Raw genomic sequence first — 18261 nt, forward strand, 5'->3', positions numbered from 1 at the left:
AAATAGGTCGAAAGCTCTGAAATAACAAATTAATTTGAGTTTTCACCAAGAATATTTTTCGACCTAGTATCACCAAAAACGTTTCGTTAGAATCAAAACCTTGCATGTTTTTTGTTTTTGTTTTTTAATGACAATGTTTACTTGGCCATCTATGGACATCTACATCAAGCTTTCCGAGCTGAAACACTGTAGACATCACGGGCAAAGGTAAAATTCCAAGAAGGTCAAGAAGGTGGATCTTTATACTATCTGACTGCCAAGCACCCCGAGGGCTTTACAAGTCTTAAGTTCAACGCGAAACTAACATCGGATTGGCTAAACTCCTTCAAACTCCTAGGGTTGCATAATAAGATCACTCTAACCTGTGTGGCAAAAAATGAAGATACATAGGAAATGAAGAAACAAATCGGCCCCCTATACTTGACATAATTCACTAATTTCGTGGTCCGCTTTACCATCCCGCTCGTGCCATTGACTTTTTTATCTCAACTAAAAACCTTAATAAATTTGACATAATGTGTGCCATATCTCATTATATGTCAATCCTATTATAAACAAGACAAGCTATATTTAACCTATAATACTAAGACCAGTTTATAATAATACCTCGGTTTTTAAAATGTTTATTTTTCTTATATTGTATATTTCTTCTTGTATTGTACTAATCATTTTTTAATTTTTATAATCCCATCATTGATTATTAATTAAAAATTATGACTCTGTGCTTTATCACGGTATTTTCTTTAAAGAAAAAAAAAGAAATTGTTTAAAAATAACAATTTTAATGATGATTAATAAGCTCTTTGTCCCACACTGAATTAATAAAATCGGTATAAACGTGTATTGTATCAAATGGGTGAATCAATTCTTCTTCCATCCTTGAACTCGTATCGACTATTTGCAATAATTGTTGTTTCACTAAACCCGTGTTTATACCCTGCATAACTTTATTACATAACACAAACGATTTTCTGTCAACATCCTCCTATTCGCCCAGCTATTTAGAGACGGGTAAACCTTGGAACTAAGATTTAAGCAAATACGAGGTAATAATTGGTGATTTTATATAAACTAATATTTGTGGGGTACAGACAAAAACGCATTATTCAAATAAATATTGCAATAGTACAATAGCACAGTGAAGTAAACGCTACATGAAAAGAACATTCAACACTGAAGAATCTACCCCCAACGCGACATTCCAATTAGCTACTGGTTTTTCGTGCCTCTCAGTTTTGAACCGTATAAAATTGATGATTTTGACTTAATTGGTACGAATCTTTTAGACAAAAAGACAGAATTTCATAACGAGAGAATCACACCTATAGACAAAAAACTAACACTCTACTTATACAGATATTGACATAGCGCTACAACATCCAGAGAAACCGTCCTTGAAATCCAAAGTCCTCGTAAATTACATATCCAACACCAATGCCTTCCAAATACACGCTTCAATTAAAGTTTTTATTGTCTTTATGTAACAAAGAAAACGTTTAAAATACTTTTAATTGGAGGCGTCAATGAAAAATATGAAGAAATGTTTTTTTTTGTTTCAACAGAGCCTCTGGCTTGTGTTGTACATTTTCAATTTTAATATGTAATTAGATATATAAATAATTATAGACACTTTATCAATATTGATAATAAAATATTAATTAATACTAGTTTATTTACCACTAAAAAATATTGGTTATTATTAATTAAGGTTTTAGTAGAGACAAAAAAGTCAGTGTCACGAACGGGATTCGAACTCACGGAGTTTGGCTAGATACGCCGCTGCTCTACCACTTGAGCTATCCTGACCTCGATTCACTCGGGCACTAACTTTTCCCATCTCAACCCCACGTTTTGAATTTTCCCTCCTTTTTGCCATTTTTCAAACGTTGTGTAATCTATTTGATTCTCGGTGACAAATGAAACGGCTACGGAGAGCTTTAGTGAAGGTATACTTCTTTTGAAGTTATTAAATTCACTAGTTTCGTGGTCCGCTTGAACAATTAATATCTTTCAATTAATTAAGGTTTTTAATTGAGATAAAAATGTCCGTGTCCGAGCGGGATTCGAACCCACATCTTCTGCTAGATACGCCGCTGCTCTGCCACTTGAGCTATTGTGACTTCGATCCACTCGGACACTAACTCCCCATCTCAACCGCACCTTTTTTTTTAATTTTCCCTCCTTTTTGCCATTTTTCAGTTTAATTGATTGAAAGATATTAATTGGTCAAGCGGACCATGAAACTAGTGAATTTAATAAGTTTAAATGAAGTATACCTACACTAAAGCTCTCCGTGGCCATTTCATTTGTTGCCGAGAATCAAATAGATTACGCGACATTTGAAAAATGGCAAAAAGGAGGGAAAATTCAAAATTGGGGGTTGAGATGGGAAGTTAGTGTCCGAGTGGATCGAAGTCACGATAGCTCAAGCGACAGAGCAGCGGCGTATCAAGCCGAAGGTCGTGGGTTCGAATCCCGCTCTTGACACTGACTTTTTTATCTGAACTAAAAACCTTAATTAACTGAAAGATATTAACTGGTCATCACGAAACTAGTGAATTGGTTACTATGCAATAATATGTTAAGAGGATATATGTTTTCTAATCTCATGTAATTTCAATTAATGTTATCCAGCCTTTAAATAAAACTTTTGGGAAGCTCCCAAATCAAGTTGTATGTGCTTATGAAAAGAAAGTAATTAGTCTTGATGTAATTTAATTAATTCTGATGCGAGGAGAAGCACACAAGAAGGTAAGAAGTTATTTGTACAACTAAGTTAAGAAACAAACAAACAAATGATTATTGTTGTTGGTTATTTATATTAAAAAGAAAAGAAAATACAGTAAAAGCATAAATAAAAGTGTATGATAATTACTGCACGATAACAGGCTGTAGATAAAGGCGTTTTTATCTCATATATAAATACACAAGAAATTATATACAAAACAGATAACAATTATAGTTATGTGGAACACATTTGCACTTAAACACATGCGTAAACTTTGTACGTGTAAATATTACATAGTGGCTTCGCATCTTATCGGTTATATCGAGTGGATTCTCATTTTGCTCATCTCTCGTCCTCCGCTGTTCACCCTCCTCCTTCATGATAAAGTTAGTGCCAAGATCGATTTTCTTTAATGAAGTGTGCCTTTTGTTTAGCCATGACCTGAGTCGCTGCATTCAAAACCAACATCTATGCTGGCATGACGCATTAACCATGGTCTTGTTAGATGATTCAACCAACTTACGGAGGTTGAAACTTTTTATTGTAAATTTCTTCGAACTGTATTAATTATCTAACCATCAGTTAATAAATATTTTAAATAATAATGTTAATTAAGAAGATAATTAGAAAAACAAAAAATGTTTATATATGGATCTTAATTGCCTTTCACCTTCTTAAATTACACGTTCTATCTCATGAAGGTGAAATTCAAGGATTCTAAATTAAATAAATTTACGATGTTAAATCTAGACAAGGGAAATTGAGCTGGAGAAACGCTGGTAGCAATATCCCGAGTTATTTAGTTCATTCTTCAGCCTGGAAGGTTTTGAACAGTCAGCTTTGAAACACGAGACCAAGAGTTGTGGAGAGATACCATCCCTTTCCTATTTGCCAAGACTGCCTTTTTGTCATAAATTTATTTTTTCCGTAAATATAACACGCTAGAATTATTGGTTAAAGGAGCCCGAGTACGTGAAAATTCGGAAAAATGATCTATAAAATTACAAAAATTTACCACCTTATTTAAAATTCGATTGACCAAGTTTGCAAATGTTTATTAAGTAGAAATAAGGGTCTTCGAAAAAAAAACCCCACCTTCGTTAAACCAAAATCATCTTTTTTTGGTTCGTTAAACGAAATAGTATCATAAAAATTGTTACCTGATGCCTAAAGCTGTTTAATAAAGTATCTCTGATAGGAAACTTATACAAAGTGCGTTCTTAAATTATTCAGAATGAAAACATTTCTTCTTAGTACCTTGAAAATACTGAAAGAATGTATAACCTTTACGACCTTCAACAAAAATTTATAATACTAAAAATCGTGAGATGCGGTCTGGTGTGATGTAGGTTTTAGAAAAACATTTTCTTTATCGTTCCAACGTTTCGATCTTTATTGAGATCATCTTCAGGGCCTGGGATTTACAAACATTTTTTACATGTAACAATTACATTTTGGATGTGGAAAAGTTAATTTATACAATGTAAAATATATTTTTTATATATTCAATCAAAGTATTTCTACTCACTCAAAATGTTTGTCTTCTGTGTAATTGTGCCATTCTTGCATCATAAAAAATATATTTTACATTGTATAAATTCACTTTTCAACATCCAAAATGTAATTGTTATAAGCAAACAATGTTTGTAAATCCCAGGCCCAGAAGATGATCTCAATAAAGATCGAAACGTTGGCACGATAAAGAAAATGTTTTTCTGAAACCTAAATCACACCAGACCGCATCTCACGATTTCTAAATAAATATCGATTAACGGTCACTAATCACCACACAATTTTACTAAAACTGATTCGCATAATAATTTAGACTAGCACTGCTTGCGTTGGTGACCCCGGAGAGGGAAGCCACTATATCTCAAGTGGTTAGGGAAGGGGCGTATTGAGCCGAAGGGTCATGGGTTCGAGTCTCGCTCGTGACACTAATTTTTCACGTCAACCAAACTTTACACAAAAATTAGAGATCAATTTAAATGATAAATTTGGTAAAATAGTACCAACTAAAAATTACACATTAAACAGATATATTAACATATGAGCCTAAAGTGCTTTCAATAAAAAATCGACTGACAGATCCAGCGAAGACAAGATGACCGAAATATGAGAGTTAGGTATCAAATTACAAATATTACTTTACTTACTTCCTAATACAACCAGAAAAAAGTGAAACTATAGACAACTGCAAATAAAAACAGTTTCTAAAAACTTTATATATTGTAAATCACTCGTTAATACAAGTTATCTTCGCAACTTAAAAAAGGGAATGAAGAAGAAAAAGATGACAACAAACTTTATTCTGGGGCTTAAAGCCACCTTGAATAACAGAACTAAATAATATTACTGTACCTAGTTTGGGCTCAACATAAATACAAAAGAGCAATTGCAATATTACAAATCCATATATATATATATAGTGGTCAATTGACCGTATTAATTATTTAAATAACACTTTTTATGGAATTTTATGTAAGTTCTAGCTTGAGCATATAAAGCTTGTGTCATGAGCGGTATTCGAACCCACGACCTTCGGCTCAATACGCCGTTGCTCTAACCACTTGAGCTATCGCGCTGTAAATACGTCAGTCGAGGTTTTCTGGAAGGCGACTGTGTGGAAAACCCAGGAGGAAAACCACATTGGAGGGGGACTAGGAGATTCCAGGTGTCTAAATAAGAACACATTTGAAAATGGACTAATTTTTCAAGAGGTTTAGTGAATTAAAAAAGAGAGTGAGAGAGAAAAACAAAGAGAGAAGGAGAGAGAGAGAGAAAGAGAGTGAAAGAGAAAGAGAGAGAGAGCGAGAGAGAGAGAGAGAAAGAGAGAGTGAAAGAGCGCGAGAGGAAGATATATGTATATATATATATATATATATATATATATATATATATAGTACCAACCTGAACTAGTAATTAATATATCATAGTAATGATTACAAAATTGACTGCGGAATTTAATTATTTTAACAGAACTTTAGGTTTCCACCACCTAACGACACAGATTGTCAGCAGTTTTAAAGATAGACGTGATAAACTACGAGGCTATATAGATTAAATTCGAGATATTATTTATGATTAAAGTGAAAAGTTTTATTTTGTTTCCCTTGACTTATTTTCAATTTCAAAAGTAAAACGTGCAATCTTGATAGTGGCTGTTTAAATTTAATTCTTTTTCACCTGAAAACCTATTAAGGAAAAGGGAAAATTTCGTTTGATATCAACCTGTGACGAATGGCAAATCATAACTTCGAAAAAGAGCGTCTGATATAAGACTCGAGCAACGAGCTGGTGTCGCTAATTTAAAATTTAAATGTAATTTTAAGGGATTCAGGTTTGTTGTTGGTTGTTAGTTATTGTAATCGATACGGTAACAAAATTTTACGTGATCATCATACAAATTACTTTACCAATCATTCTTTCACCATTATTTAAAGTTTTAAACGTTTTTATATCTGTTTTATAAGGATATTTCAATCTACATTACTTGGTAAGGTCGTGTTTGTTATCCTCAAACTCAAACAGAATTTAAAATGATAAAATCTTTAAACTCTTATTTGTAGATTCTCTTCACTCATAAAAAAACAGGTTCCCTTTATAAATATTATTTATATTTATAATTTGTATCACAATGTATTTAATCTGACCGATTATATTACAAATAGCTGACTTTATAAAGAGGGAACTCACTGTAGAAATTGTTTTCCTGGAGTTAATTAAAGACTTTTTCCGCATTCGAAATGATTCAAAGCGTTTGGTCAACTGAGACTCTTTTAATGAGACTCACTTTGATAATATTTAGTTTCCCTTTTTTTCTTGTTTTAAATCATGAAATTGTAAGTAAGCATTTTTGTTAAACAAGTTTATTAAAATATTGTAAATATCATTAGTTATTCAGATATCGTGAGATGCGGTCGAACGATATCTGAATAACTATCGATTAACGGTCACTAATCTCTACACACGTAAATATCATTATTTAGAAATCGAGAGATGCGGTCTGGTGTGACGTAGGTTTCAGAAAAACATTTTCTTTATCGTGCCAACGTTTCGATCTTTATTGAGATCATCTTCAGGGCCTGGGATTTACAAACATTGTTTAAATTTAACAAATACATTTAGGATGTCAAAAAAAGTGAATTTATGGAATGCAAAAAAAAAAAAAATTATTCACTACTTTTCGTGGTCCGCTTGAACAATTAATTGTCAAGCGAATTAACGAGTGGATCGAAGTGACGATAGCTCAAGTGGTAGAGTAGCGGCGTATCTAGGCGAAGGTCGTGGGTTCGAATCCCGCTCGTAACACTGACTTTTTATCTCAACTAAAACCCTTAATTAATTGAATTTTATATTCAATCAAAGTATTTCTACTCACTCAAAGTGTTTGTTTTCTGTGTAATTGTGCCATTATGTTGGCGTTGAGAGTGCCAGTGAGATATTGCTGTTTGCAACACGACACACAAGAATTAATTACGCAGAAAACAAAGGTAGAAATACTTTGATTGAATATAAAAAATAAATTTTTGAATTGTATACATTCACTTTTTCCCGTTTTTTAGTAAATATTGCAATCGTTATAATTTTTATATTTTCTTGTTCACTGGATATTTAAAAAATTATAGTACATCCCAGGCCCTGAAGATGATCGCCATAAAGATCGAAACGTTGGCACGACAAAGAAACTGTTTTTCTGAGACCTACGTCACACCAGACCGCATCTCACGATTTCTGAATAATGATCGACCAACGGTCACTAATCACCACACATTGTAAATATCTTAAGTATTTTATCGTTTTTATAACGTATAAACATAATTGTAATTAATACATTTGTTAATTAATAATTATTAGTTATTTCAATCGTATTACCTATTTAAATGTGAACTAGCTTTACATAAATAAATTGCTATTATTATTTTAGGAGGTTTTTTAAGTGAATATTTTTCTGTAATCGATTTCATGGCGTTGGTTAGGATTAGAGATTGTGGTAGGATCAGGGTCAGGGTTAGGGTTAGGGACGTTTATGTTAAGTTAGTTTAGTTAGGTTAAGTTATTGTTAAGCTTATGTTACGCTAAGAAAAGCAGGTTACAGTTATCGACGAGTTAGACCAAGTTATGTTCAAGTTGATGTGCGTACTGGTCTGTGATTCGATGAACACAGACAATAATTCACTGAAGGGGGCGCAAAGCCGAAACGTATTTGAGTAACATCAAAAGCCAGTAAGTGTAGACAAACTCAGTAACCTAGAGCCCGTCTAACGTTAAAGAGGTTAGGTTATGTAAGGTTAGGGTTTGTGTTAGCGTTAGAGATAGAGTTATATACGTTTAATAGGAAATATTACGTTCAGAATAAGGAACAATTCAAGGACAGATGATACTACAAGGAATAAAAGAATACCACACACTTATCATCCAACATGTGTACATGGACAAAGATTGTAAACATATATAATTATTTATATACCTAATAATAAACAATAAGTGCTACTAAAGCCCATTTTCTTAGAATCTTAAACAAAAATTTTCACATATCGGTCTAATGTACCTTTAATAAAAATGTTTCTGTTTTTTTTGCGCCGTACCAAATTGCATAATTGAAAGGCGTTTGAAATTTAAACCCGCGAGTGTAGACGGACCCAGAAAATGGCCCAGTCTCGGTTCAACATAGGTTACGCAGGGTCAGGGTCTGGTTAGGCTATATATCCGTGATTTAATGTTTTTCCTTAAGCGGAAAATATATGCTAGTGTGAGTTTTAATATTTGTTAAATGTTTTTTAACCTCATTTTCATTATCTTCATAATTTTCAATTAACATTAAATTTTAAAAACTATTTGTTATGAAAAGCCCATCATTTAAATATTATCGTAAAAGTATTCTTTTTAACTTATGATTTTTTTGATCTCACATGAAGACCTATTATACCACCTTCAAGAAGGAAAAATCATAAGTTAATTTGTTGAGGTCGAAATATAGGAAAACATCGTTAGTATTATTTCTATTTAAAAAAATATATTATCGTAACTTGATATTATTATTCTTATCTTTCTTCGATAGGTTGTTATTAAAATATATTTTTATCTTATTATCCACTCTATTCCACAAACGGAGAAAAGCAAAAACACTCTTTCACATAGAAAGTATTTTGTATTTATTTACATGAATCGATTTCGGAGTGCTTTCTATGTATATTTTAAGTAGATTGTAGACAAAGTGTAGATGAAATTGATCAGAATTCAAACGGAATACACGGGAATCGATCCTTCGGTATTATTGGATAGCGGTTGTAAGGGTAAAATTTTCCTCTTCCTAAAAATCACTACGTGCGCCTCATACATATATACAGTATACATTTTTATACAATACGAATAGGATAAAACCGACGATCTTGAAATTTTTGAATAAAGCGTCGCGGTTTAGAATGTAGAACACTTTGCCAAGATTAATCTTAATTCAAGCCAAAAAAACTACTTTAGTTGCAACAGCCTTGAAATTTGCACTCTAAGGCAGTCTGTTTACAATATTATAAGAAAACATTTTCAGAAAAGACGCGGTTTTTATTCAAAGACAAAACTCTCATTTAGGGGTGGGATTGATATTAAATTGATATTAAAACAGGGAAAGTTTGGTTGAAAACTGATCAGAGGTAAATGGAAATAAGCCAATATTGTATAATTATTTTATGGCTTACTTTTATATTAAAACTTATTTTTTTGACTATTTGACTATTATAATTGAACTTATTTGGCTATTCTCTAATTAACATATTTTTGAAATGTTTATTTAGTAATATGGATATAGTGTGGTGATTAGTGACCGTTAATCGATATTTATTTAGAAATCGTGAGATGCGGTCTGGTGAGATGTAGGTTTCAGAAAAACATTTTCTTTATCGTGCCAACGTTTCGATCTTTATTGAGATCATCTTCAGGGCTCAAAGTGTTTGTCTTCTGTGTAATTGTGCCATTCTTGCGTGTCGTGTCGAGAGGGCACTCTTTGAGCCCTGAAGATGATCTCAATAGAGATCGAAACGTTGGCACGATGAAAAATTTTTTTTTCTGAAACCTACATCACACCAGACCGCATCTCACGATTTATAAATAAAAATTATGGATATTTTGTCACCATATTCAATTATTTCATTTTAATGAGATAGAAAGTAAATATTATTGTACATTTGGGCCTTATTAAATATTTCTTTCGCTGGCTTGGGAAAAAAATCCTATGTTGTCTAAATAACAGAGCAGGAAAGACTTTTGACGGACAATAAATTCTGTAGAATAGAATTCCTAATAGGTTCATCAGTTTATAGATATAATAAAATATTATTATCGCCTCAACATTTAAGGGGAAGGGAAGAAACTGAATTAAATATCTTCTTGAAAATTTAAATTGACGCGAATTCACCCGCAATATTTTCCGAGCTTCCCTTTAACTCGATGGATCGCCAAGGGTCGGATCCAATACCAAGGAAAATTTTTCGATAGATAAAAACTCAAAAAAGGCGGAAGGCAATCAACAAAAACTTTAAATAGAAAAATAATGTACTGTCTTTCAGGAAATATCGTTCGCGTAACCTGAAACCGTAATCTTTCTTACAAATTGTTTTGCTATTTTTTAGTCAACCAGATTAGAATGCTATACTGGGGTTTTTTTTGGATGAAGATGCATTTCCTTACAGGGTTAGTCATGATGGACTAACTTAAGTACTAAAATAAATTTTGTATGACAGTTCGGCTGTGATCACGGAAAAATCCAAATGAATAACCCTTACCCCCGATGGACAAATTAGGGGGTGGAAATGAACTCAAAAAGATTGATTCGAGGAGGGCCGTTTTCTAAGGGCTGTTTTCTGAGAACGAAACGTTCAATTACATCAAATAACGTTTCCAAGTCGACGTTCTACTTGGACGTACGTGCCATGTCATATATATAAGAACACTATATTTAATAAGAACACGATTTATTCCGATAAATAAAAAAAGAGAACTATTTGGGCCTATAAAAGTGGTAAACAATACAATTTGGGACACTATTTTTACTGAATATTATGGAATAATTAACTAATTTTGAACATTTGGCAATTTTATTTTGTTAGGTATTATTGCCAACAAACATATATTACACTTCATAATGAGGAAACCGCCGTTGATACGCGGGGACCTGCTTTTGGACCAAAGCCCGCGCAGGTGCCTCATATGCACAAAAAGGTTGCTCGATGTGTCCCACATAATAGAGGCGTGTTACGCCTTTGCTCCATACAGATTGGTTGGTTCTCGGACACGGTAGCGAGTTTCAGAGCCCTCTGTTCGACTTTTAGGAGAATTGTGAATTTTTCATTTTATATACACTTTATTGTATAATGTGTGTGTTTAGAGTTTCTGCGTTTTGTATGAGTGAGTGTATTTATTAGAGTGAATGGGAAGGGGCTGATGGGGGAATAGCATCCCCATCCTCGAGCTTTGTACGTGACTTGCGTCGATGGTGTAATATTTATAAAATTACCCCAACGACCCCAATCAGATCAGTTTATAATTGTATGCAGGTCGATGGAGGAATGTTCAGAACTCCAAATAGAATGAATGCAATGTATAAAGGTGTGAATTATTTATTTGTGTGAATGCGTATTGAATGTGTTGTAATACTCTAATACTCTGTTTAGGAGGTTGATGATATCAGGCCATATGATGATGATGATGACGATGATATATATATGGATATATATATATATATATATATATATNATATATTGCTTAATTTTATTTGTATTTACTCAAACCGTTTGAACAGGTTTTCAATTTACTCATGCGTAAAGAATAGAATTCCTTTGGAAATCATTCATTTAACAACAAAAATTTTCTTATCGTTATAACGTCATTTCAACTATGAAAACAACAAACCAAGAAGGATATTGACATTAGTTTTGTGTTTATTATCTCTTCAGCTCAAATGTTTTAAGATATTTTTTTTATTATCGCCTAATAAATAGGCAATAATAATAAAACGCATAATAGCAACAAACATAACGGAAAAATGTCAATTTTTCAATTATTATATTAATTAATACATATCAAAGTCATACTTTAAAATACAACCCTAATATTTACCCTAAAGAAAGCTGAGCTCACTCCAACAATCTTAACCTACATAAAAAGCTGTACTTTAGTACTAAGCATCGGGTCGTAAAATGAGTCCGTAGTCTTTTTGATGGTAAATTCAATACAAATTTTCTGGTTGTGGTAAGAAATATATAGCCCGTTTTGTTCCACTACTCCAAGCCTCGTTCGCAAAATTTTGTAATTCTGTACTCATACGGCTTCTCAGGCTTTCGGACGACAGTCCCCAAAAGAAGTAAAAATTTTCCTATTAACAGGCAATGAAAACAAACCCGCCAACCGCATTGGAATTACTGCAAAACACCCACTTCCATCGGAAATATGTACGCAAGGAGAAGCTAAGAAAAGCTAATTCAAACTCCAAAAATAATTAAATTGGTTGGGGACTAAACATTTCGGTGATACAAGAATAATTAATAAAGTCGGATTTTTTTAACATCCTATAAAGTCTCCACAGACTATAAAGGAGAAGAATAAATCAGACATAATATTATGGCCTTAAAATAAATGAAGGGACTGAATCAGGGGTTCTCTATACAAGCCCAAAATATGAGCAATCGAATTTAATATGGAAGTACTCCTCGGTCGTTCAAACTGAAACACATGCTATCAATGCTTTTGCTTTAGATAACCTTAAAAGGCGTTTAACTAACAAAAACATCCTCGTAAGGTCAGAGAACCAAGGAGCTATGAACCCATTTGCATATAAAACTATCACATCTAAAATGGTTAGTGAATTCATCAAAAATCTGTAAAACGTGAAGAAAACGTAACAACTGATGATACTTGGACAAAACACTGAATACAGAATCCTCCATCCAGAATCGAACAAAACAAGATACAATGAGAAATGTACTAACCCTAGAGGTGCCAAACATAGCAAGCGTATGATAAAAAAATCACCAAAACTGGCAAACTTATTGCTACATTCAGCGAGGTGATAGGAATGTATATCGGTCACTGAAAACTGAGAAAACATCTGCATAACATGATGATCCTGTTTGTAGGTTAGGCAATGAGCAGGAGGAAACAGCCCCACATCCTGCAAAGCAACCGAAAAGACATAACCTGGAATACAAAGAAAACAAATTTTAGCATCGACAGTCTATGACCTGTATTTCTTACGAGAAGGATCGAGTTTATCGCACTAAACTAGGAAAAATACGATATACCAGAAGGCTGCAGTAAAAAGTTTGAATTTGTTTATTTTCAATGGTTGAAGGACGAACATAGCCCACCAAATCAAAATTTCCGCATCTGAATCGAGTAAATCACTTCTGCTTTCTTTTAAGCGTCATCAATCCCCTACATACAAATCACAAATTTTCCTAGCAGTTTGAGCTGCTGTTTTCCTTTTCCGTCCGGTGAAAGAATTTGTCCTAGAACAACTGCTTAAAGACATACTCCTAATCCTTTACCAACCTTAATCCTATTATTGACCATTAATTTTGTTTCAAATGCTGTAATAAATTACGTTATTCAGCAATTCAGTAATGCCACCTCGTTGAAAACATCATAGCTAACTCTCTTGAACGGAAGGGTGCTACTACGGAGAATTCATGGATCGCAAACCTTCCATCAGATATGGCATGCATAACTCTGGAAACCTATGAGATTTTTCTCTTTTACCTACTACCTGATCCTAAAATTCTACTTAACTGACAGACACTTTTAAATTATCAGTGGTTCATCTCTATCAGCTAGCTATAACATAGACGCAGGGGTAAACCAAGGAAGGATCTTAGGACCGTTCAGAGTATACTCCGCACACATTTCCACTGAACTATTGTTACCACCAGCACGGATGATACAGCCATCCTTTGCTCTTACAAAAATTCTGCTACCTTATTCAAAAGCCTGAACATGTCCACTTCCCTTGAGCAGTGGTTCAAGAGTTGGAAAATGACAATAACCGACAAAAATTAGAACAACGGTTATATTCACCGTACGAAAAATAACCACTACCATCTACTACGATGTTCAATTAACTTGAGTCTTGACAAACAACTTACATGGAACCCACGCATAAATAAGAACTTTACAGGCACTTCAAACCTCTTAAAAGGTTGCTAGAAAAACTATCAAAACTGACTCTTCGCCTCATTTACATCATCATTGTAAGATCCATTAGAACATATGTGGCATCAAACTTTTGTATTAAATCAAACGTCGAAACCTTCAACTATCGAACGTATCTTACAATCTTTCCGTATCACCGTCAATCCACCTTTCTATGTATATATTATATACATATATTCGTACCATTCACAACGGCCTTATATTCAATATGTCCTTCAGTGGCCCAAAACTGCTAAAAGATTCACAAATAATTGTGCAAGACAACCACGTGGCTTGTGCAAGAAACCATCCATTTAATTAATCATTAAATACACAACTATTTAGAGATTAAGATGCGAACTGGGGTTATGTAGGTTTAGAAAATAATTTTGTTTCGATCTTTATTTAGATCATCTTCAGGAATTTATAAAGACCTTTAAATTGTACATATACATATATTATGACTATGAATTTATACAATGATGTACACGATGTAGAAATTTTAGGTATAATCATAGTATTTGAACTCACTCAAATTGTGTGTTTTCTGTGCTGTCGTGTTGAGAGTTTTATTGAGAATTTGTATAATTCAAACAATGTTTTTAAATCTCTGGCTCTGAAGATGATCTCAATAAAGATCGAAACGTTGGCACGATAAAGAAAATGTTTTTCTGAAACCTACATCACACCAGACCGCATCTCAAGCATTTCTAAATAATTATTACTTAACGGTCACTAAATATTATACATTAAATATAAATTTGAGTAATTTGTTAAGCCTGTTTTGAAGGTAAAGGTTAGGTCGGTATCTTTTGTCGCACAAACGCCAAAGTGACTAGGAAAGTGGAAAATTACAAAGAAAAATGAAAGGGATATCGTAATTATAATCATGAAAGGCTATAATGTTATTTTCGGTATTAAGTAGATAAAACAGATATTCATAAACGAGCCTTTTATAAGGACAAACTCAACACGATTGTAAACGTTACAAACTGTTTTCTAGAAATTTATCTCGTACAATAAAATATCGGCCGAAATTAAAAACCCTCCGCTCTATCGGACGTGTTCATAAAATACCGTAGAGTAAATCCCTCCTCGTCCGATATTGAATAATTTGGCCACTCCCGCCCGTACACGTTCCTCCAATGTCATCAAGCCCAAATCGTTGAAAATATGATGGGATTATCCAACTTAAGGGAAATCCGAACTAAAACAGACAACTTGTACAAATAATTGTTTGTAACTTTTTATTCCTTTTTAGTTTGAAAACTTTACTTCGAAGAACACAGCAAGTACTTATTTGTGCATCTATTTTATTTTTCTTTAAAACATCCTCTTTAGGAGAACTTTTGTGTGTTAACGCATATTTACGTGTAATAATTGCAATTCAACAAACGTTAATATTGTAAAAATATCATAGTTGCCCAATTATTAAGTACTGTGGGGTTCAACCAAGCGAACGAACCTTCAAAAAATCCTGTCCCTTCAGTCCGAAATCCTTCGAAACATTACCCAAGTTCCCTACTTAGTATTCAAACTTACTATCCATACAGATCTTGGAATCCCATTTGTTCCAGAAACAAGAAGTCGATACGCCTCAATAAAACCCAGGAATGCCATCCCAACCATCTAGTCCTAACCTCCAAATCTTTCATCCCGAACTGTTCCTGAAAATCGTTTAACAAGCCTCAAGCGCCAATACCTCGCGATACACCTATGTTGATGTTTAGTACTAAAAATTAAATACAAAAAGAGTTAATAGGTATTAACCACCGACGTTCTATTCCACGTCACAAACCTGGTCTTCCACTAGGTTGTAGTCATCCCATTCATGATCCGAACACGATTCCACAACTTCCTTTCCTGGCTCTCCATCGTCACCACCCCACAAGCAAAGCCTTGTTTATCCTTAACAATCCTCCTCGCCGCCTAAGAAGACTGTGGTCTCGTGATCTAACATAACCCTAAACCAATCCTCCTAAACCTAGGAGTTCCGGCTCCTCCCTCCATTCCCGTGGCATAACAGGTTCCTGCTAGATTCATCCAGAAAACTATATTTACAATTAAATTTTTAAAAATAATAATTGCCTTCTTAATATTGCTTAAGAAATAGAAAAAACTAATTAGTGCAATGTTTGAAAATATGTTTTATAGAAAAAAAAGGAAAATAGGAGGTTTTTATTTGCAGTACCTATCTGCAATAGCTAACTTTTCCTGAACTGATTTTTCAAATGTTTTTTTGCTATTTTTGATAACATTGAATGAAAATGAACCTGAAAATAATATCTTATTTCCTCAATGTTTGTTTCGAACGCAAAATTTTTGTTAATTTTATTTTTAAATAAACCCAAAGGAAATGATCCAGTGGTAAATAATATAATAAAAGTAAATAATATAAACCAGATAGAAAAGGTAAATTAAAAATTATTTTCACTTAAAAAATGGCAATTTTTTTGCATTATCCAAATTAGAAATAGAAAAAGAAAAAAGATATTGCAATGTTTCATTGTAAAAAGTTAAAAGTGTTTTTTTTTGCAGGGCCAACCTGCCATAGTTTTTTCAGAACAGATTTTCCAATGGGTTTAACAATGCTTTTTAAAATGGAATGAACTTAATTGATATGCTATTATCTCCACGTTTGATATAAGCGTAAAATTGTATAAACGTCATTTTTTAAATAGTCCAAAATAACATGGACCAGTGAACATAAATAATATAAAATAGAAAAGCTAAAATAAAACAAATTGTTGACTTAAAAACAACAGAACATTGTTTTGCAATATCTAAATTGATAAAGCATAAGTGCTGTGTTAATAATTTATAGCATTAGAAAATAAAGTGCGATATTAACAAAATTGATTTTTTGCAGGGCCAACCTGCAATGTCTAACTGTTTTCTGAACCAATTTTCAAATATTTTTAGCCATTTTTTAAAAAATAAAATTGAACGAACTTTATGAACCTGAAAATGAAAATATACGTAGATTACTACTTGAAATAAAATACCATTTTTAACTCTGTGATGAACTTTAAAAAATCTGTATATTTTTAGATTGAGCAGTCACTGAGTGGTAAGTTGAGACCCTGAATACAAATGTGTGTGTGTGTGTGTGTGTGTGTGTGTGTGTGTGTGTGAATGTGTTTTTCGTGTTTTTTAATAAGAAATGAATAACAGTAAAATAACGCACACGATTAAAGAGAATGGCACTAACAAAATAAGTTATATATGTAGAGAAATGTATTTATCTTTTTATTAAATATACTTTACCATCTTAAAATTAATAAAAGCACACAAGGAGGTGTATGTAATAATTAATAAGGTAATAGGTCCTCTACTAAAGCATAATGCTTTGATTTTGTCATATTAAATGCTTTTATTAGAAATAAATTGTATTTCATTGTCGTTGAAATAGGAGTGCCTTTTGAAAATTGTTATCAGCCGGCTGATAACAATTTCGGCGGATCGTTGAGTCGATGTAGGGCAAGAGCGGTCCAAGCCGGCGAGTTAAGATTCGTATAAAACCGAAATAATGAATGAGAATGTGAATAATGATAGCCGTCCGCGTAGGTGTGACCCTGTTTCGAGAAACGTGATCGAGAAAATAGTTGACAACTGGTGTCACATGTTATTTTTTATATTTACCAAACGTCAAAACGTGTGTCACCGTCTCCGTGGCTACGATGACAGTCGTCTCCATCCCGCTGGCGGTCCCTGGTACCTCGTCCATTTGGCACGGGCCGGAGAAACTGCACGTAATTCGAGTTACGCCGAGAAAAGGACTTGACAGGGGACGCGTTGTTCAAAACACTGAGCATCTGGACGGGTGAGAGAGAGGAGACTAAGATACTCTGTCTTTCTCTCTCTCTCTTTCCCAACACTTCCACCATCTACACGCAGGTTGACCAACTATTATACCAATAATGAATTCGAGGACATGGAAAGCAAAATAATGCTCAATCTCCTTATCTAAATTCAACAAAAACGTTAAAAATATATATCAAAAACACGTCAACACAGAACAGTGTTGATATTCACCATTTGTACTTCTCATTTATAGAATAAAATAAATGATACAAAAAATATGACCCTGTAACCTTTGTCAGTTTTGCATCCACACCATACCCTCATATAAAAAAAATTGATTTATTCTATCCATAAAGATATGTATATTGTTTTACATTTTTTCATACAATTTTTGATTGCATTTCAAATATTTGCAGATTTTATTTATTAAGCAAACTGAAAATTTGAACAAAACGTTATCCTCGTGATACAGTTTGAAATTTAAAAACCGTAATACATTCCCATACAACTTATTTTTTTAAATATTGAATTTAACAAACCCAAAAATACCA

The 18261-nt window shown here is 33.1% G+C and overlaps 1 protein-coding gene across 1 annotated transcript in view; it reads right to left on the bottom strand.

Annotated features, from left to right (window-relative positions):
- The window catches only part of LOC106667950 (ribosomal protein S6 kinase alpha-5-like), a 262137-nt gene extending 244310 nt beyond the window's left edge, over positions 1-17827 (bottom strand). The window contains exon 1 of the mRNA XM_014396276.2: positions 17549-17827. Within this exon, the coding sequence (XP_014251762.1) occupies positions 17549-17633 (85 nt within the window). The 5' untranslated portion in view covers positions 17634-17827. The remainder of the gene's footprint in view (positions 1-17548) is intronic.
- Positions 17828-18261: the final 434 nt, after the last annotated feature.

This window comes from Cimex lectularius, unplaced genomic scaffold, assembly GCF_000648675.2.
Source record: "Cimex lectularius strain Harlan isolate CLEC.00 unplaced genomic scaffold, Clec_2.1 scaffold232, whole genome shotgun sequence".
Classification (NCBI taxonomy): domain Eukaryota; kingdom Metazoa; phylum Arthropoda; class Insecta; order Hemiptera; family Cimicidae; genus Cimex; species Cimex lectularius.